Raw genomic sequence first — 21,861 nt, 5'->3', positions numbered from 1 at the left:
AAGGGTTTTGTGGCTCCTGGTGTTTTTTTTAATGTGGGAAATAGGTCCAAATGGCTCTTTGAGTGTTTAAGGTTGCCAACACTTGTGGTTAGGAGAAAGAGAGCTATAGAAGGTTCTCTCCTCCCTAGCAATTCTCTGAGTATATCTTTTTTTACTGCAAATAGTTATTTTAGGTTAGCAAATGGTTTATAAGAGAGGAACAATAAAGGAAACTGCTCAAAACTAATTCTACCTTGTATACCTTGGTTCTTGGGGCGCCTGACACTGTGCATGCTTATATCAGTCAGTTACCGGTACTACTATGGGGAAAGGGAAAGGACGAGGCACAGTTAAACAGAAGGAAGGAAACATTGTGGCATTTATGCGCACAAGGCATTGTGCATATTGTACTGAAGGATCAGCTGCATTGGAGAGCGAGGCTGTGCAAAGCATTTAAAGGCACATTGCAAAGAGTGTCAGGCATAAACACAGCTTCCTCCTTGATGCCCGGAGGTAACTGTGTTTTACGGAAGGCTTGGCAGAGCTCCTGGCGGGATTTTTTTCCAGCTTATGCAGAGGAAAATATAGCTACATCTCCGCTAGTAGTGGGATTATTGTTGGAGCTTGCACATACCTATAGAGACTAAGCCCTTGTCTTGATTAGTTGGAATCTACCTGTTTCTCCTGTAATTTGCAGGTGGACCAGAAGCGATTATTCACAAAGACTGTGGGCTTTCTCTGGAATAATTGGTGCTCCCTGGCATATTACCTTCTCAGAAAAGCCGTCCAGCTTTAGGAATTTATTTATTTTATTTTATTTATTCATTTGTCCAATACACAAATACATAGGAAGAAAAATAGACATGTAGTAATATATATAAGGGTAAACGTGAACTTAGAGGAGATTATATATGAAAGAAAGAGAATATATATGATAAGTGAGAGAAAGGAAAGACAATTGGACAGGGGACAAAAGGCACACCAGTGCACTTATGTACGCCCCTTACTGGCCTCTTAGGAACCTGGAGAGGTCAATGGTGGAGAGTCTAAGGGAGAAATGTTGGGGGTTAGGGGTTGACACAATTGAGTCTGGTAATGAGTCCCACACTTCGAAAACTCGATTGTTGAAATCATATTTTTTACAGTCAAGTTTGGAGCGGTTCGTATTAAGTTTGAATCTGTTGTGTTGTTGCGGTTGAAGCTGAAGTAGTCATTGACCGGTAGGACGTTTTGTGGGAATGCTGTGCCCAAATGTGTTTTTCACGTTCTCCTTCCTTATACTGATACCTTCCCACAATATAACAGTCTCTTTGCCATTGATAAGCATACATTCAGTAATGGGCTGCAGCCGCTATGGCTGGGATCGGGACTCCGATAGCGAAAATGGAGATGGGCATTCATCCGTGTGCCCGATGAGAGCGTCCTTGTGTGAGATTTTGCTTGCTGGCAAGCGCAGAAGCCAAATCTCATGCCAACAGAAGTGCTTGCATCCGTTAGGCTCCACTTTAGAAGCATAATCAAAGCTGTGTTCAGATTCTAAAGAATGGTTTTCTCTTCCGATTCTAGATAATGTGTTCACATGGAACAGGGATGGCTAACCTTTTTCTCCTCATGTGCAGAAAGCACGCGTCAGCGCCCATAATGCAACTTGGCCCCCTCTGCACGTTTGTGCAACCCCCACCCCCACACGCATGTGCGCATGACCTCTCTGCCCCTCATTTTGGGTCTAGTAGGCCTCCATGCAGCCTTCTGGGATCAAAATCAGGTCGTGAGGGAGCCGCTCCCCCATTTTGGGCCTTGCAGGCCTCCCTGCAGCCTCCTGGGATCAAAATCAGGTCGTGAGGGAGCCGCTCCCCCATTTTGGGCCTAGCAGGCCTCCCTGCAGCCTCCTGGGATCAAAATCAGGTCGTGAGGGAGCCGCTCCCCCATTTTGGGCCTTGCAGGCCTTCCTGCAGCCTCCTGGGATCAAAATCGGATCGTGAGGGAGCCGCTCCCCCATTTTGGGCCTAGCAGGCCTTCCTGCAGCCTCCTGGGATCAAAATTGGGTCGTGAGGGAGCCACTCCCCCATTTTGGGCCTAGCAGGCCTCCAGGCAGCCTTCTGGGATCAAAATCAGGTCGTGAGGGAGCCGCTCCCCCATTTTGGGCCTAGCAGGCCTTCCTGCAGCATCCTGGGATCAAAATCAGGTTGTGAGGGAGCCGCTCCCCCATTTTGGGCCTAGCAGGCCTCCCTGCAGCCTCCTGGGATCAAAATCAGGTCGTGAGGGAGCCGCTCCCCCATTTTGGGCCTTGCAGGCCTTCCTGCAGCCTCCTGGGATGAAGATCGGGTCGTGAGGGAGCCGCTCCCTCATTTTGAGCCTAGCAGGCCTCCTTGCAGCCTTTTGGGATGAAAACTGGGGCGTGAGGAAGCTGCTCCCCCAAATTGGGCCTAGCAGGCCTCCTTGCAGCCTCCTGGGATCAAAATAGGGCCGTGCGGGTTGTTCCCCTCTATGCTACCCCACCCCACACACATACACGCACGACCCTCACCTCCACACATTCATGTATGTCTCCTGCATGTGCCTCGGCCTCTGCACATCCCAGCTGGCTGGTGGAAGGCGGCATGCACATACGCAGTGGAGCTGAGCTGGCCGACGGCTTGCGTGCCTGCAGAGAGGGCTCTGGGTGCCAGCTGTGGCATGTGCGGTTTGCCATCACAGCCATGGAATGTACTGAGGAAGAAAACAATAGTCCTGGTTGTGGATTTCAAGGTGCCTCTCTAATCTCCCCCTTTCTTTTTTCTCTTTCCATTCAGCCTCTGCTAGAGGGCTGGTTCCTTGCCCTTTATAATGTCATCTACACATCGTTCCCAGTCCTGTGTTTAGGCTTGTTTGAACAGGTAAGTTACTTTGCCTTGGGCAATGTTTTACACTCTATCATTTTAATCATAAGTTAAATCAATGGCCACTACTGCTGTATGTTCGTAAATATCCTTTACCTCCCTAATGCAAGAGAGAGAGAGAGAGAGAGAGAGAGAGAGAGAGAGAAAGTGCACCCCTGATTTAAAGACATCCAAGAAATATCCCACTTAGCTACAGCCTCAAATAGCCCAGTGTTTTTGATGTCTCCGATGAGAATAACTAGAGCATATTTTACAGGAGAACCATGTAGAAGACAAGTGGGGGGGAATGGCACTGTTTGCTTTGAGAAGCTACAAGCAAGTTTGGTTTCTCTAAACTATTTTTTTCTCCACCTTAGCAATTTTAAAATGTGGATGCCAACTCCCAGTTTTTCTCTCTACTACCTATAGAAAAAAAAATTCTCCCAAGATGGTTTTTTCATTGCAAAGTGCAACCTGTGGGATTGTATGGTGATCTCCCTTCTAAATTCGAATGAATTTATTTATTTTATTTATTTATTCATTTGTCCAATACACAAATACATAGGAAGAAAATAAACATGAAGTAATATATATAAGGATAAAAGAAAATAGAAGAGAAAATATATGAAAGGAAGAAAATATACATGATAGATGAGATAAAGGAAAGACGATTGGACAGGGGACGAAAGGCACACTCGTGCACTTATGTACGCCCCTTACTGGCCTCTTAGGAACCTGGAGAGGTCAATCGTGGAGAGTCTAAGGGAGAAATGTTGGGGGTTAGGGGTTGACACTATTGAGTCCGGTAACTCGATAGTTAAAGTCATATTTTTTACAGTCAAGTTTGGAGTGGTTCGTATTAAGTTTGAATCTGTTGCGTGCTCTTGTGTTGTTGCGGTTGAATTCAAAAATTGTTTTCTCTTTTCAAAACCAGGCAGGGTTGGCTAGATGTTTGCCACCTATTCAGGCGTTTGGAGAATATGTACAAATCAGTGAGATTTGTAGAAAAGAGGCAGAGTGATGCAGTGGTTAAGTAGTGTTGAGATTGTCATCCATGTACAAGTCTCCTGTTACCCAGTGAACTATTTTGAACCACTCTCTACAGTAGGGGTGTCCAACATTGGCAACTTTAAGAGTTGTGGACTTCAAATCCCAGAATTCTCTAACAAGCATGGCTGTCTGGGGAATTCTGGGAGTTGAAGTCCACAAATATTAAAGTGGATTTCAACTCCACTTTAATATCTTAAAATCTTAAACACAAAACCTACCACAGGACATATCACAGGGCTCACTAATGGTGAATTCACTACCTGACTCTGTGGTTTCTACTCCTAACCCCAAAACCTTTAACCTTAGACTACTTACAATTGACCTCTCCCCCTTTCTAAGGGGCGTGCATAAGTGCACCATTGTGCCTACCATCCCTGTCCTACTGTTCTATTGTCTTCTATCATTACTTTTTATCATTACTTATCTAATGTTTTATTTGTACAAATTGCCATCCTATAATTGTTTGACAAATAGATAGATAGATAGATAGATAGATAGATAGATAGATTAGATAGATAGATAGATAGATAGATAGATAGATAGATAGATAGATAGATAGATAGATAGATAGATAGATAGATAGATAGATAGATAGATACCTCACTTGAGACACATCCACACTTGAAGCCTTTATGCACAGAACAACACTACACTGACATTCCATAAACTCAGCAGTGAAATCTATTTACCTTCCGTACCAGTTCGGAAGTGTGTGTTTTGCCAAACCGGTAGCATTTCACCCCTGCATAAATTTAGATTACATAGATTACAGATTACTAGAGTTGGAAGGGACCTTGTAGGTCATCTAGTCCAATGCACCACTCAAGCAGGAGTCCCTATACCACATCAGTCAGATGGCAATCCAATTTCCTCTTGAAAGTCTCAAGCGTTGGAGCTCTAACAACCTCTGCAGGCAAGCTGTTCCGTTGGTTGATCGCTCTCACTGTCAAAAAGTTTCTCCTTATTTCCAGATTGAATTTATTCTTGGTCAGATCCATTGTTCCTTGTCTGGCCTTCTGGTGCCTTGGAAAACAGCCTGACCCCCTCCTCTCTGTGGCAGCCCCTCAATTATTGGAACACTGCTATCATGTCTCCCCTGGTCCTTCTCTTGGCTAGACTTGCCATGCCCAGTTCCTGCAACTGTTCTTCGTATGTTATAGTCTCCAGTCCTCTAATCATCCTGGTTGCTCTGTTCTGCACTTTCTCTAGAGTTTCAATATCCTTTTTGTATTGTGGTGACCAAAACTGGGTGCAGTACTCTAGGTGTGATCTAACTAAGGCTTTATAGAGTGGTATTAGTACCTCCCTAGTCCTAGATTGTATCCTTCTATTAATACACTTTAGGATTGCACTGAAGATGTTATCTTTCTTAGTAACGAAACGTTTGGAAACCAACCAACAAAACTGGAGAACGAACCTTCATAGCCAACAATATCTCCCTACAATATCACTTGGCCCAACCAACCCAAGAGGTTTGCTGTGTGAACCTGAGAATCAGATTATTTTGCAGTACAGTGTTCCCTCAATTTTTGCGGGGGATGCGTTCCGAGACCGCCCGCAAAAGTTGAATTTCTGCGAAGTAGAGATGCGGAAGTAAATACACTATTTTTGGCTATGAACAGTATCACAAGCCTTCCCTTAACTCTTTAAACCCCTAAATTACAATTTCCCATTCCCTTAGCAACTATTTAGATTATTACTCACCATGTTTATTTATTAAAGTTTATTTAAAAAAATATTTATTAAAGGCGGACGAAAGTTTGGCGTTGATCTATGACGTCATTGGGCGGGAAAAACCGTGGCATAGGGAAAAAACCGTGAAGTATTTTTTAATTAATATTTTTGAAAAACCGTGGTACAGACTTTTTGTGAAGTTCGAACCCGCAAAATTCGAGGGAACACTGTAATTGTTATCTATAACCAGCACAATTTGGTTCATAAGTTACAGTAAGATTTGTGTGGCCTTAAAACTGTAACAAATTTAGCAAATCAGAAGAAAAGGACAAAAAGAAAAACCCAAACTTGGGACATGTCATGAAGCTCATTGTAAGATTATAATTCAAAACTCACATTCATATTGAGTTAAATTCTAGATCAATTAAAAAACAACAATGAAGTTAGCTTTTACTCCCATAGTTTAAGTTGTCATTTTTTCCATATATATGGAAAAAATTAATTAAAGATATTAAAAGCCACACTGATATATTTTGTAGCAATACACGGTATAACCACATTTTTAATTAAACACTATGTGCCTTTCAGTAATGTAGAATGAGCCTACCTTGACAACATAAGTATAGATGCTGTTATTTAAACAGTGAAAATGGAGAAGAAGTAGATAATAACCTAATGGTTACAGGCATTACTTAACATTTTGAGAAAATCCCAAATTGCATAGGCCTAATTTTCCCCTTTGTCCTTAGAAACATAGAAACATAGAAGACTGACGGCAGAAAAAGACCTCATGATCCATCTAGTCTGCCCTTATACTATTTTCTGTATTTTATCTTAGGATGGGTATATGTTTATCCCAGTCATGTTTAAATTCAGTTACTATGGATTTACCAACCACGTCTGCTGGAAGTTTGTTCCAAGGATCTACTACTCTTTCAGTAAAATAATATTTACTCATGTTGCTTTTGATCTTTCCCCCAACTAACTTCAGATTGTGTCCCCTTGTTCTTGTGTTCACTTTCCTATTAAAAACACTTCCCTCCTGGACCTTATTTAACCCTTTAACATATTTAAATGTTTCAATCATGTCCCCCCTTTTCCTTCTGTCCTCTTTCTTTCTCAAGTAATTTTGTAAAAAAAAAATTAAACTATGAAGTCTCTTGTAACTCTTCCAATATAATTCTTCATGCATTTCCCACCCCAAAATTGTGACATTAATTTTCTTTCAGACTATCAGGGAATGAGTTTGGCTGTAGAGCTGTAGGTTACCATATCCATCTTAGAAATAGGGAATCTGTACCTGACATTACCAGCAGGGGGCAGCAGTATCCCTTTTTTGATAGGACTTTGTCCTCTGTCCCTTTACTGAGGCAAAGATGGGAAATACTGTACAGTATTTGTTTATTATCCCCCCTTTATTACTTTTATAAATAATCCAAGACAGCAAATACAGTGATCCCCCGTTTATTGCGTACCCAACCATTGCGAACAGGGTACTTCGCTATTTTTCAACCCGGAAGTCAAAAATACCATCTACGCATGCGTGCCGGGCACGCATGCGTAGATGGCAGCGGCTTCCCTGGGTCTTCCCCCTCTTGCTGGCGTCAGCGAGGAGTTTCCCCACCGCCCACGCAAACTCCTCGCTGCCGCCCGCCCTTCGCCCGCCCACGCCGTTCATTCTCACCGCTTTTGAGCTGAGTCCGGGAGCGAATTCGCTCCCGGACTCAGCTCAAAAGCGCCGATAGCAAGCGGCAAGGAACGGCTTGTCTCGACGCTTTCGAGCTGAGTCCGGTCAGCTCGAAAGCGCCGAGACAAGCCGTTCCTTGCCGCTTGCTATCGGCGGTTTTGAGCTGAGTCCGGAAGCGAATTCGCTTCCGGACTCAGCTCAAAACCGCCGATAGCAAGCGGCAAGGAACGGCTTGTCTCGGCGCTTTCGAGCTGAGTCCGGTCAGCTCGAAAGCGCCGAGACAAGCCGTTCCTTGCCGCTTGCTATCGGCGGTTTTGAGCTGAGTCCGGAAGCGAATTCGCTCCCGGACTCAGCTCGAAAGCGCCGAGAGCCAGCGCCCCCCGGACCCCCAACCCGGGTTTGGGGGGCTGCTAGGAAGCCCTCCATGCCGGCGGCAAACAGCCGCCCCGCCCCCAATCTTCGGCTCCTCGCTAGCGCTGTGGGAGTAAAAACGCCATCTGCACATGCGCAGACGGTGTTTTTACTTCCGCAGCGCTACTTCGCGAAAACCCGCTCGTTGCGGGGGGTCCTGGAACGGAACCCTCGCAACGAGCGGGGGTCTACTGTATATATAATATTCCTTTCTCCTCTTATCCCCCCCCACTCCCCAATCACAATCACACTGTGAGGGAGGTTGGGGTCAGGAAGAATGCCTGGATCATCCAACCAGCTTTCATTTTATTTATTTATTTTTATATATTTTATTTATTATTAGAGTTGGAAGGACCTTGCAGGTCATCTAGTCCAACCCCTGCTCGAGCAGGAGACCCCACATCACCCCAGACAGATGGCAGTCCAATCTCTTTTTGAATGTGCCGAGGGTTATCTTATTGATATATTTTAATAATACAGTGATCCCCCGAGTTTTGCGATCCCGATCATTGCGAAAGGCTATATCGCGATTTTTCCACCCGGAAGTAAAAACACCATCTGCACGCATGCGTAGATGGTGGAGTTTGCGTTCCCCGCCGGGCAGATCAGCTGCTGGGCGGCCGAAGGAACCTTCCCTGGGTCTTCCCGCCGGCATGGGGGGCTTCCTAGCACCCCCCGAACCCCCAACCCGGGTTTGGGGGGGTGCTAGGAAGCCCCCCATGCCGGCGGAGACCTTTTAAAACACCCGTGCCGCTTCCCAGCTGAGTCCTGAAGCCAAGCGCAGAAGTTCGCCTTTGGCGCTTGGCTTCAGGACTCAGCTGGGAAGCGGCACGGGTGTTTTAAAAGGTCTCCGCCAGCATGGGGGGCTTCCTAGCACCCCCCCAAACCCGAGCTGCAAACAGCGGGTAGGCGGGCGAGCGGCAAACGGCGGGTGGGCGGGGTGAACAAGGAACCTTCCCTGGGATCGTGCACGAGCGGCGGGCAAGCGAGCGGCGGGCGGGCGGGCAGCGGAAAAGCGGCGGACAAGGAACCTTCCCTGGGATCGTGCACGAGCGGCGGGCAAACGAGCGGCGGGCGGGCGGGCAGCGGAAAAGCGGCGGGTCTTCCCAGGTGCGGAAGTAAAAGCACCATCTGCGCATGCGCGGCCATGAAAAAAGGGGCGCGCATGCGCAGATGGTGCTTTTACTTCCGCACCGCTACTTCGTGAAAAACCGATCATCGCGAGGGGTCCTGGAACGGAACCTTCGCGATAATCGGGGGACCACTGCATTATAGTAATAATGTTGATACATATGTATCACTGATATATTTTAAGGCGTATGTGTTTCGTTATAAAAATGGAATTTGTGGAGAAAAATAAAAATAAAATTTATTTTGAAAAAAAAGAAAAAGAAAGCATACGTTTGTCAAGAATCATAAAGTAGAACACGTAGGGTATAAATACGCCATCAAATCATATTAGGAACCAGTCAATATAAATCATAAGGTGTTCTGTCGGGCTCTCTGGTAGAATCCTCCCAAAAATTCACAGTTACAAATTTCACACACACACACACATTTGAAAATGCAAAACAATGTTCTTTATAATGAAAATTCACTTAAACGAAGCCCTCTTTTGGTATAGCAAAGAGCACTCGTCTCCAAACAAACTGGTACAGTAATTGATACAAGTCCCTTATCAGTTCTGTGATACTTAGCTTGCAGCTGTGAGGCAATTCACAGTCCTTCTTCTTTCACAAAGTGAAACACACTTTGCTCTGGTTTAGTTTCAAAGCGGGGAAAAATCAGCACACAAAAGGTCCAAGTCAGTAAAGCAGTCATGAAACACAACGATCAGATAATCCTCCACAATGGCCAAACCCACAGGCTGCTCTTTATAGCAGCCTCACTAATTACCACAGCCCCACCCAACCACAGGTGGCCTCATTTTCTTTGATAATAATCTCTCAGTTGTTGCTGCCTATGCATCGCTCTCCGCATGCGTGGCTGTATCATTAACTCTTGTTCTGAATCCAAGGAGGAGCTAGATAATTGATCACCTTCTGAGCTGTCTGCCATACTCTCCTCCTCCCTGTCACTCATGTCTTCTTGGTCAGAGGAGCCTTCATCATCAGATTCCACCGGGGGCAAAACAGGCCTGCAGCATGTGGATGTCTCCCCCACATCCACAGTCCTTGGGGCAGGAGCTGGGCCAGAGCTAACCACAACATAAGGATACAAGCAACAAAGTTACAGTCATACAGTCATTAGTGGTCGTTAGGCGATCAGTTGTGGTCGTAAATGAAGGACTACCTATAATCTTATCCAATGCGACTCCCTCCAGAGCTGTTTAATCTGCAACTGTCAACAGTCAGTTCTATTCTTCCGAGTAGCTTTTCCCCCCATTCCTGAGTTGCCTTCATTCTTTCTCCCATTAGGATGTGAACGCCAAGAAAAGTCTGCAGTTCCCTGAGCTCTACAAGGCAGGTCAAAAAGACCTCTTCTTCAATTATTGGATATTCTTCGTGTCGTTCGTCCATGGATCCTTTGTCTCTTTGGCCAACTTCTACGTCACCACGTGGGCTATGGGGGACAGATCGGGCACCCGGGTCACGGGGGATTACCAGTCCTTTGGTATGATTGTTGCAACCTCCGCCATCTTGTCAGTCTTAGCTGAGGTGAGTAGCTTTGTGTGGTGGTGGAGAGGTTGAGTATGGTGGAATTTATTTATTTATTTATTTTGTCAAGTACGTATTGGCAGCATACAAAGATATAACAAGGTTTATATACATGATACAGTGGTACCTCTGCTTACGAACTTAATTCGTTCCGTGACCAGGTTCCTGATTAGAAAAGTTTGTAAGAAGCAGCAATTTTTCCCATAGGAATCAATGTAAAAGCAAATAATGTGTGTGATTGGGGAAACCACGGGGAGGGTGGAGGCACTGTTTCCTCCCAGGAGATTCCTAGAGAGACCCCACAGAGGCTTCTCCCTGCCTTTTCCGGCCCTATTTCCTCCCAGGAGATTCCTAGAGAGGCTCCACAGAGGTTTCTCTCTGCCTTTTCCAGCCCTGTTTACTCCAAGAAGATTCCTAGAGAGGCCCCACGGAGGCTTCTCCCCGCCTTTTCCGGTTACATTTTCGGAGGTTCGGGTTTGTAAGTGGAAAATGGTTCTTGAGAAGAGGCAAAAAAACCCTTGAACACCTGGTTCTTATCTAGAAAAGTTTGTAACTAGAGGCATTTGTAGGTAGAGGTACCACGGTACTAGTAAGAGAGAAACATTAGGACAGGGGACGGAAGGCACTCTGGTGCACTTATCCAGGCCCCTTATGACCTCTTAGGAATCGGGAGAGGTCAACAGTGGATAAAGTTTTGGGGGTTTGGTGATGATACTACAGAGTCAGGTAGTGAGTTCCATGCATCAACTACTCGGTTAGTAAAGTTGTATTTCCTGCAGTCGAGTTTGGAGCAGTTTACTTTAAGTTTATATCTGTTGTGTGCTTGTGTGTTGTTGTGGTTGAAGCTGAAGTAGTCGCTGACAGGAAGGACATTGTAGCAGATGATATTTATTTATTTGTCTGTCTGTCTGTGTGTCTGTCTATCTAATCTATCTATCTATCTATCTATCTATCTATCTATCTATCTATCTATCTATCTATCTATCTATCTATCTATCTATCTATCTATCTATCTATCTACAGTGATCCCCCGATTATCGCGAGGGTTCCGTTCCAAGACCCCTCGCGATAATCGATTTTTCGTGATGTAGTGGTGCAAAAGTAAAAACACCATCTGCGCATGCGCGCCCCTTTTTCCAGGGCCGCGCATGCGCAGATGGTGTTTTTACTTCTGCACCTGGGAAGACCCAGCAGCTGAGGAGCCGCCTGCCTGCCCCGCTTGTCCGCCGCTTTTCAGCTTGTCCGCCGCTTGTCCGCTTTTCCGGCCGCCGCTTTTCCGCCCGCCGCTTGTCCGCCGCTTGTCCGCTTTTCCGCCCACCGCTTTTCCGCCCGCCGCTTTTCCGCTTGTCCGGCCGCCGCTTTTCTTGTCCGCCCGCCGCTTGTCCACCGCTTGTCCGCCCGCCGCTTGTCCGCCGCTCTGGGAGTTGAAGACCCAGGGAAGGTTCCTTCGGCCGCCCACCAGCTGATCTGCTCGGCAGCGCAGTAGCAGCGAGGAGCCGAAGATGGGGTTTCCCCGTTGCCCACGCAAAGGGGAAACCCCATCTTCGGCTCCTCGCTGCTACTGCGCTGCTGAGCAGATCAGCTGGTGGGCGGCCGAAGGAACCTTCCCTGGGTGCCGCCCGCCGCTCAAGAGCAAGAGGGGGAGAGATAGAGAAAGAGAGAGAAGGAAAGAAAGAGATGAGAGAGGGAGGAAGAGAGTGTGAGAGAGGAAGAAGCAAGATAGAGAAAGAGAGAGAGAAAGAAAGATGAGAAAGGAAGGGAGTGACGTCATCGGGTGGAAAAATTGTGATATAGCGTTTCGCAAAGATCGAGATCGCGAAACTCGGGGGATCACTGTATTTATTAATTTTGTATGCCGCCCCTCTCCGTAGACTGGGAATAGATTTAGGAGCAAATGCCTCCAAAACATCCTTAAAGATACTGCCCAGAGATAGTCCAGAGTTGGCATAAAAAATAAAACGGATAAAGAGGTGGTTCAGGATTGTGCTGAGAAAAGGAAGAAACACATAAGGGTGCTTTTTTAAATATAAATTTAAGAAAGCTTGGGAGAATAGCTTGACTCCCTCTTCTTTGTGGCAACCCCTGAGATACTGGAAGATTGCTATCATATCTCCCCTAGTTCTTCTTTTCATTAAACTAGCCATGCCCAGTTCCTGCAACCGTTCTTCATATGTTTTAGCCTCCAGTCCCCTGATCATCTTTGTTGCTCTTCTCTGCACTCTTTCTAGAGTCTCAACATCCTTTTTATATTGTGGCGACCAAAATTGGGTGCAGTAACTCTGCATCCAGTTTTGGTTGCCACAATATTAATTGTGGCTCGAGTGTGGTTATAATTCGAGGACTACCTGTAACGCGGGGAAAAATGCACTTTGTTGCCACCACCATTGTAGACATTCTAAGAGACAGAATCCTACTCATCTCCTATCTGCTTCTGTTCGTTTGAGGGGTGGGCTGGGGGAGAAATTTACCAAAACTGCTATAGAGGCAGAGAATTCAGGAAGACTATTTTTATTACAGTCTCTCTCCAAAACTTTCTCTCGATCTCAGAAGTGTTAAACAGTTCCCATGAAAGCCATACTTGAATGAAATGAGTTTGACCCTCTGCTTGACTGGGTCTATTTGATCCCCCCTTAGGATTAGTTTACTACCTCAATTGACTCCATCTTAACCTCCCTTAACCCGGTTAAATGCATTATGGGAACAAGATCAGCATGTCTGACACTGCAGGGTTTATTTAAAGCAATCTAATGCAGGGTATACCAGTAGTATATTTTTTTAAATAGGAAAATGAACGCAGTAGAAATGAGAGAGATATGCCCAAGGGTTTTTCTTTCTTTCTTTCTTTCTTTCTTTCTTTCTTTCTTTCTTTCCTCCTTCCTTCCTTTCTCTCTCTTTCTTTCCTCCCCTCTTCTCTTTCTTTCCCTTCCTTCTTTCCTTCCTTTCTCTCCCTCTCTCTTTCTTTCTCTCTCTCTCTCCCTCTCTCTCCCCCTCTCTTCTCTCTCTCTCTCTTTCTTTCCTGCCTTTCATATGTTGCAAATAACTCAAGGCATCAAGGTACCATCGGGATCCACCAGGAAGATGACTTTTTTTTAATTGTTGTGATTAGTAAGTGTGGGTATTAAATTGTTTGTGCTGTTTTTTTTAGGGGATTTTATATTATACTGATTTAGAAGGTTTTATATTTTATATTTAAGGGTATTTATATTATTGTATTTGGTTGTAAGCCGTACAGAGTCCTTCAGGTGTGTGGCGGCATATTAATCCAAATAGATACATGGATGGATGGATGATGGATGGATGGATGGATGGATGGATGGGTGTTTAGGTAGGTAGGTAGGTAGATAGATGGATGGATGGATGGATGGATGGATAGATGATAGATAGATAGATAGATAGATAGATAGATAGATAGATAGATGGATAGAACATATTAATACATGACTTCCTTCGCCTATTTTCTCCACAACAACCACCCGATGAGGTGGGTTGGGATTGAGAGAGTATGAATGGCCCAGGTGTTGCCCTTCTTCTCCCCCAAGTCAACCTTTTTTTTCCAGCACAATTTTGACAGTGTCTCTCCCCCTCTCCCCTTCCCTCCTTCCATAGATCATGCTGGAGTTGAAATTCTGGACCGTCTTCTCCTCCCTGGCCATCTTCATCAGCCTCCTGCTCTATTGCCTTTTCACCTACTTCACTCAAAACTTCCAAGCCTACACAACTTCTCCCCTGATGTTCCCCTTTCCTGGTAAGTCCTCCCAGATGGGAACTCTCTGGGCTTTCTCTCGCATGGGCAAAACTCAGCTGCAAGCTGATTGGCGTATGGGAGGGCTGAGTCATACGGTATTTACAACCTGGTCCCTTCATGGCACGGACCAGATTATCTCATGGACCGCCTTCTGCTGCACAAATCCCAGCGACCAGTTAGGTCCCAAAGAGTGGGCCTTCTCCGGGTCCCATCAACTAAACAATGCCGCTTGGCAGGACCAGGGGAAGAGCCTTCTCTGTGGCGTCCCCGGCCCTCTGGAACCAACTCCCCCAGAGATTAGAATTGCCCCCACCCTCCTTGCCTTTCGTAAGCTACTTAAAACCCACCTCTGCCGCCAGGCATGGGGGAATTGAGATTCCCTTTCCCCCTAGGCCTTTACAATTTTATGCACGGTATGTCTGTATGTATCTTTGGTTTTTTATATTAATGGGTTTTAATCGTTTGTAGTATTGGATTATTATTGTACGCTGTTTTATGATTGCTGTTAGCCACCCCGAGGTCTTCGGAGAGGGCGGCATATAAATCAAATAAGTAAGTAAGTAAGTAAGTAAGTAAGTAAGTAAGTAAGTAAGTAAGTAAGTAAGTAAGTAAGTAAATAAATAAATAAACAAACAAACAAATAAACAAATAAACAAATAAACAAATAAACAAATAAACAAACAAATAAACAAATAAAAGATAGAGGATGAGATTAATTAATTGGATCCCTTATTTACAGACGGGGGTTCCTACTTACCACCACTACCAGTGTGATACACGCACAGTTTCGGGTCGCCAGCATGCATGTGCGTACACATCACAGTGAAATTTTGCTTCTGTACATGCGCAGGAAGCAAAATCTTGCAAGAGGATGTGTGCGTGTTGCTGGTGTGTGCACACATGTGCCTGAGCGAGATTTTGGTGGTGGTGGGTTTGCTTCCATGCATGCGTAGAAGCAAATAATTGCCACAATCTCGCACATGTGCGTATCCTCTTGCATCCTGTGCATGCGCAGAAACAAAATCTCGCTCGGGCGCATGTGTGCACACACCAGCAACATGGAGCTGCGTGCACCCAATACTGCTTTAAACCATGATATTAAACATCATATTAAAAAGAAGTCAGAGGCTGGGAGCAACCTAAGGAAGGGATATTTATTATTATTGATTATTAGGATTTCTGGGCCGCCCTTCTCTGTAGACTCAAGGCAGCTTATTTAGCTGGTTCTGACTGATTTGGGCGAACCATTGGTGGAAGGTCTTAAGCATAAAACCTATCAGGAAAGACTTAATGAACTCAATCTGTATAGTCTGGAGCAGTGTTTGCCAACCTTGGCCACTTGAAGATATTTGGACTTCAACACCCAGAATTCCCCATACACAATGAGGGTTTTAGTGGGTATATATCTATATACACATAGTAAAATATATGATGAGGTTATAGAGGAGATACTCATAGTAAAATATATCTATGAAAGAATAGAAAAGAAGATATAGTAATAGAACATATCAATGAAAGAATAGAAGAAGAGACATAGGAATAGAAGAAAGGTATAGGAGATATAGGAGAGCAATAGGACAGGGGACGGAAGGCACTCTAGTGCACTTGTACTCGCCCCTTACTGACCTCTTAGGAATCTGGATAGGTCAACCGTAGATAATCTAAGGGTGAAGTGTTGGGGGTTTGGGATGACACTATGGAGTCCGGTAATGAGTTTCACGCTTCGACAACTCGGTTACAAATCTTCAACTTGCCAAGGTTGGGAAACACTGGTCTGGAGGACAGAAGGGAAAGGGGGGACATCATCGAAACATTTAAATATGTTAAAGGGTTGAATAAGGTCAGGAGGGAAGTGTTTTTCATAGGAAAGTGAACACAAGAATAAGGGGGCACAATCTGAGGTTAGTTGGGGGAAAGATCAGAAGCAATGTGAGAAAATATTATTTTACTGAAAGAGTAGTAGATCCTTGGAACAAACTTCCAGCAGACGTGGTTGGTAAATCCACTGAATTTAACTGAATTTAAACGCGCCTGGGATAAACATATATCCACCCTAAGATAAAATGCAGGAAATAGTATAAGGGCAGACTAGATGGACCATGAGGTCTTTTCCTGCCATCAGTCTTCTATGTTTCTATAAATAATCAGTCCAACTCAAGTATAAGATTTATCAAGTTGTGTGAATTGCCCTAGTCAATGCACCTTCCTTTCTCCTCCAGAGGCCACCAGGAATGCTCTGACTGACCCAACGTCTGTGCTTGTCATCTTGCTGTGTGTTGTGGTGAACATCATCCCCTCCCTTGCCATCCGTTTCGTGTACAATACCATCAGTCCTCCAACTATGTCAGAGGTGAGTCCAGCTTTCCAAGGGCAGCAGGCATCAAAAGAGAGTCTGGTTGGTCAGGTTGCAAGGAACGATGGAAGGAAAGTGACGGATGAGTGATTTTGGCTCAATGAACCAGATTGACTTAAAAAGACAGGCTTTTAAATAATTACTATGTTGTGCTGGTTTGATTCTGATTTGGTGTATTATGTGAGTTCACAAGCTAGATCAGTGTTTCCCAACCTTGGCAACATGAAGATATTTGGATTTCAACTCCCAGAATTCCCCAGCCAGCGAATACTTTAAGTTTATATCTGTTGTGCAGTAAATGAGTTTGAATGTGTATAATTTTAGAAGAGCTGTGTATGTGTGTACATACACAAACGGTTTATATAGTAGATAATGTATATTTTTGTGTGCCTGTGTGTAATATGTATGTACACATATGGCATATATACATAGAATTAAAAAGTATATTTTGGATGTTCAGTAATAGTAAATAGGGAAATTGTATCTCTTTGAGGCGAGGAGAGGCCAGGCACCCTAACCCAAACCCTTGACATGAGTGACATCAAGTTGTCCACCTTTAAGCCAGTCACATGACCTTTAAGCCACTCCCCAGTCACATGATTGTCAAGCCACTCCCACCTGGTCACATAGCCGGCAAGCTACACCCACAAAACAAGCCACACCCACAGTGTGGTAGTAAAAGTTGTTGCAGCCCTTCACTGGTATTATTATTATTATTATTATTATTATTATTATTATTATTATTATTATTATTATTATTAGTGATGGGAGAACCCAAGGTGGGCAAGTTCGGACAAACTTTACGCAAAATTCGGCCGAATCCGAACCCAACCCGAACCCGAACGGGGAATCTCTCCCACGAAGCGATTCCGGGGGTGGAGCTTTGACATCACCAGCAGGTTGCTAAGGACGCCAAGGTGATCACTTCCTGGATTCCATGGAATCCAGGAAGTGATCACCTTGGCGTCCTTAGCAACCTGCCGGTGATGTCAAAACTCTGAATGCCAAACACGACCCAGAACTTTGCCCAAAGTTTGGAAAAATTTCGGGTTCGTGTTTGGCATACCAAACACCGCAAAATTCGGTACGGACCCGAATTGTGCGGGTTCGGTTCACCCATCATTTATTATTATTATTATTATTATTATTATTATTATTATTATTATTATTAGCATTAGCATTAGCATTAATATTATTAGTATTATTGTTATTATTATTATTAATTAGATTTGTATGCCACTCCTCTCCGGAGACTCAGAGCGGAGACTTAGAGGATATATATGCCGATCCATCTTTCTTCTTTCTTTCCTTCCAGATGTTCCAAGTCCGGGAGATCCAGAAGAAGCAATCGACGGTGGAGCTAACATCTCACCACAGTAGGAACTCCCCCCTGAGGCGTTCCAGCTACGCCTTTTCCCACAAGGAAGGATACGCCCACCTCATCGCCAAGGGAGCCAGTCTGCGGAGCAAGCCTGCCCCTGTCCACAGACAACTGAATGGCTTGTTCAGCAACCACAACCCTGGAAAAGACAACTCACTGACAACTGAGACCAACGCCGCCCCTGAAGAAGCCTCTGCAGAGCAAAAGATCCACTTCCGTTGAAAGAGACAAATTTTATTACTGGTAACAGGAAGGCCCTGTATTCCCTGTCCTGCACAGGTGCGACTTTTACCTGAATGCCACAATTCCTTCCAGAAACCGAGGATTGCACTGGGCAGAAGCTTTCCACGGGCAGTGTCGGTCTGTCAATCATGAAATTCTGAGATTCAAAACTTAGAGATTTCATTGGTCAGAACTTCTCGTTCTTTTTTCCTGCCATATATCCTGTTCTGTGCAATATTTCTTGTGAGTGATAACACGCCTTGGCTAGGTTACGTACAGCTGCCCTGAGTCCTTTGGGTTTGGGCGGCATAGAAGACAAATTAAATAAATAGATGGTGGGCAGTCGGTTGGTACCGGTCAACTGGCCCATGCCATCCTAACAAAACAGTGTTTGTTCTGGTTTCAAATCTGGAAAGCTTGGCAAACCTCAGCCCGAGGTCTCTACACAAGCTGAAAAGCCTGTGAACTGTGCAGGGTACTTCTTGGTACAGGAGAAAGTCCTTGCATCAGAAAGTCACCATCTCAGGCAGGAGGTCCTCCAAATACCAGTTATGGAAAGGGCAGGTGGCGAATACCAGAATGAAGGCATGCCATAAGTTTTAAGAGGTTTGGACTTCAACTCCCAGAATTCCTTGGGCACCATGACTTCCGTGGTCACCGTGTCCTTCATGGTATTTCAGATGTAGGAACCCAAGTGGTTAAGCTGGTTTGCAAAGCCAAGTCTAAACACCATGGTTGCCAAAATGAAAATTTCCTCTCCCAAATGTGAGAAAAGGCTGTGCCATACAGCACACTCTTCATAATGTTTACCGATCAAAAGGTCTCTGGAAAGTCCATAAAAAGTCACCATTGCAATAGCCTTCTTTTTTTTTTTTTGTTGCCTCCATTGTCTGGTGTTTAAGTTTCATTTCCTTAACTTGAGAAATGCCAATTCATATAATTTGAGAAAGTAAGAGAAGGGCAGCCAAATCTGACAGAATTATTACCTAATTTAGAATAAACCTGCAAAGAGCCTGTTGGGAGATCTGTGGAAGTCGACAATCAGTCCTCGTGCCAACTGGCTATTACCAGCATTTGGTATCTCAAGATAGACTGCTCCTCTTTATGGGTGGTTCCTACTCAACTATCATGGCTTTACGGGCAGGGGGCAGACAATCAAAGTAATACGATGGCGTAATTTTCAATCTACTTTTTAAGATTTATTTTAAAAAGTAGGGCTTTATCTATCTTTTCTGGCTGTGAGAAAGGTGAACAAGATGTGTTTACATATTTCTTTTAAAAATATAATAAACATATTTTTTAAAAAAACCAACCTCCTTTTAGCATTGAATTTGTTTATAAAACCCTTCCTTCCTTCCTCCCTTCCTTCCTTCCCTCCCTCCCTCCTTCCTTCCCTCCCTCCTTCCTTCCTTCCCTCCTTTCTTCCCTCCCTCCTTCCTTCCCTCCCTCCCTCCTTCCTTCCTTCCTCCCTCCTTCCTTCCCTCCTTCCTTCCTTCCTTCCCTCCTTCCTTCCCTCCTTCCCTCCTTCCTTCCTTCCCTCCTTCCTTCCTTCCCTCCCTCCTTCCTTCCTTCCCTCCTTCCTTTCCTCCCTCCCTCCCTCCCTCCTTCCTTCCCTCCCTCCTTCCTTCCCTCCCTCCTTCCTCCCTTCCCTCCTTCCCTCCCTCCCTCCCTTTGTTGCATAATAGATAAAGAACCAGCATCGTTTCAGAAGTTGCTGAATGACTAAACGCTCAGCTGTCATAGTTTGTGGTTAAGGTTGTTGGCAATTGTAATTCAATAATTTCTGAAAGGTTATTGGTTTCATGTACTGTATTATTTAATTTATACTGGGTGTCACATTAAGTGGATCTGCCAGTGTTTCTCAAAGTTGGCAATTTTAAGAGGTTTGGTCTTCAACTCTCAGAATTCATCAGTCATCCTGCTGGCTGGGGAGTTCTGGGAGTTGAAGTTCATACATTTTAAAGTTACCAAACTCTGTAGGGCTGAAAGTCCCATGCAATGAATTTCCCCTTAAGCAGTGTGTATGTGTGTGTGTGAGAGAGAGAGAGAGAGAGAGAGGGAGGGAGAGAGAGAGAGAGAGAGAGAGAAGCAGATAGACAGACAGACAGACAGACAGACAGGGACAGAAGATGTATATTACACCAATGTTTTGAAAGCATTGGGATTTCCATCAAAACTTGGGCTGTGTTCACAGATGTCTCAACAATTTTGCACAATCCAGCGCTCCTAAAATAAAATAGACTCCACACTTTTGGAAAAAATTTGTCTGATCTTGCATGTCTTTAAAAGCATCACATTCAAGCTGCCTTCCTCACCTGAACCAGGTTTCTACAATACAAAAATATCCAACCATTGATGAGCACAGTCCAAATCTCTGTTCTTCCAAAGTGACAAAACCCCCAAAGCAGGGGGTTGGACTAGAAGACTTTCAAGATCCCTTCTGTTGTGGTTGGCTCTGGGCCAGCTCCTGCAGTGGGGGATTTTGATGTTGATTTATGGGAATCCTCGTTTTATCAGAGACCTGTTTTGTTGCCAGCGGAATCGGACAATGAAGTTGGCTCACAGTCAGGGACAGACAGTGGGGGTGAGGAGACTGACAGGGAGATGGGTGCAGCCAGCCCACTGGTCAGTGCTCCAATTAGTGAGTCATCAGAATCGGAGGAGGACCCACTTGTGGATGCCCGTGTGCTCAGGCTTGTGGCACGAAGGGAACAGTTGCGCAGGCGTCTCAGAAGATAAGTGAGCACACCTGTTCAAAGGGTAATTATGTTAATGAGTTTGTGATAAATACAGGTATTGGGAAGCGTGGACTGTGGGCGTTTATCTGTTTGGGAAAGAGAGACTTCTGAAAAAAGATTGCTACAGCGTGGAGAGCTCTTAGTATTCAAAGACTTTTAGTGAACTTTGGATATTCAATGGTTAAAGAACTTTTGCGGGCTTTCGGCGTATATGGCTGTGTGGATTTACAGCTGTCTTATCTCCCAGTTTATTTTGGCACGCTTCGGCATCCAAGGACTTTCGAGTGAGAGTAATTTGACTCCTCGGAGCTTGGGTTTCAAGACTGTTTATAAACTTGCTTTATTCATTTTGACTGAGTGTGTGTTTGAAACTTATTCCGAATTCACTGGGGGCTAATTGCCAATAGCCCAGCATAACACCTTCCAACTCTGTTGTTTATTTATTTATTTATTTATTTATTTATTTATTTATTTATTAGATTTGTATGCCGCCCCTCTCCAAAGACTTGGGGCGGCTAACAACAATAAAAAAGACAATGTAAACAAATCTAATATTAAAAATAGTCTAAAAAAACCCAATTTAAAGAACCAAGCATACATACAAGCATACCATGTATAAATTCTATAAGCCTAGGGGGGAAGGGAAAATTTCAATTCCCTCATGCCTGACGGCAGAGGTGGGTTTTAAGGAGCTTGCGAAAGGCAAGGAGGGTGGGGGGCAACTCTGATATCTGGGGGGAGCTGGTTCCAAAGAGTTGGGACCGCCACAGAGAAGGCTCTTCCCCTGGGTCCCGCCACACGACATTGTTTAGTCGACGGGACCCGGAGAAGGCCAACTCTGTGGGACCTAACTGGTCGCTGGGATTCGTGCGGCAGAAGGCGGTCCCCGGAGATATTCTGATCCAATGCCATGAAGGGCTTTATAGGTCATAACCAACAATTTGAATTGTGACCGGAAACCGATCGGCAACCAATGCAGACTGCGGAGTGTTGGAATAACATGGGCATGTTTAGGAAAGCCCATGATAGCTCTTGCAGCTGCATTCTGCAGTATCTGAAGTTACCGAACACTTTTCAAAGGTAGCCCCATGTAGAGAGCGTTACAG

The 21,861-nt window shown here is 44.8% G+C and overlaps 1 protein-coding gene across 1 annotated transcript in view; it reads left to right on the top strand.

Annotated features, from left to right (window-relative positions):
- ATP8B3 (ATPase phospholipid transporting 8B3) overlaps window positions 1-19,329 on the top strand; it is an 87,397-nt gene extending 68,068 nt beyond the window's left edge. Inside the window, exons 24-28 of the mRNA XM_070732626.1 lie at window positions 2,772-2,855; window positions 10,077-10,316; window positions 13,923-14,061; window positions 16,281-16,411; window positions 17,730-19,329. Of these exons, the coding sequence (XP_070588727.1) occupies window positions 2,772-2,855; window positions 10,077-10,316; window positions 13,923-14,061; window positions 16,281-16,411; window positions 17,730-18,017 (882 nt within the window). The 3' untranslated portion in view covers window positions 18,018-19,329. The remainder of the gene's footprint in view (window positions 1-2,771; window positions 2,856-10,076; window positions 10,317-13,922; window positions 14,062-16,280; window positions 16,412-17,729) is intronic.
- Window positions 19,330-21,861: the final 2,532 nt, after the last annotated feature.

This window comes from Erythrolamprus reginae, chromosome 1, assembly GCF_031021105.1.
Source record: "Erythrolamprus reginae isolate rEryReg1 chromosome 1, rEryReg1.hap1, whole genome shotgun sequence".
Classification (NCBI taxonomy): Eukaryota; Metazoa; Chordata; class Lepidosauria; order Squamata; family Dipsadidae; genus Erythrolamprus; species Erythrolamprus reginae.
Note: the sequence above shows the minus strand (reverse complement) of the source record. Positions and strands in the feature narration are given on the sequence as shown.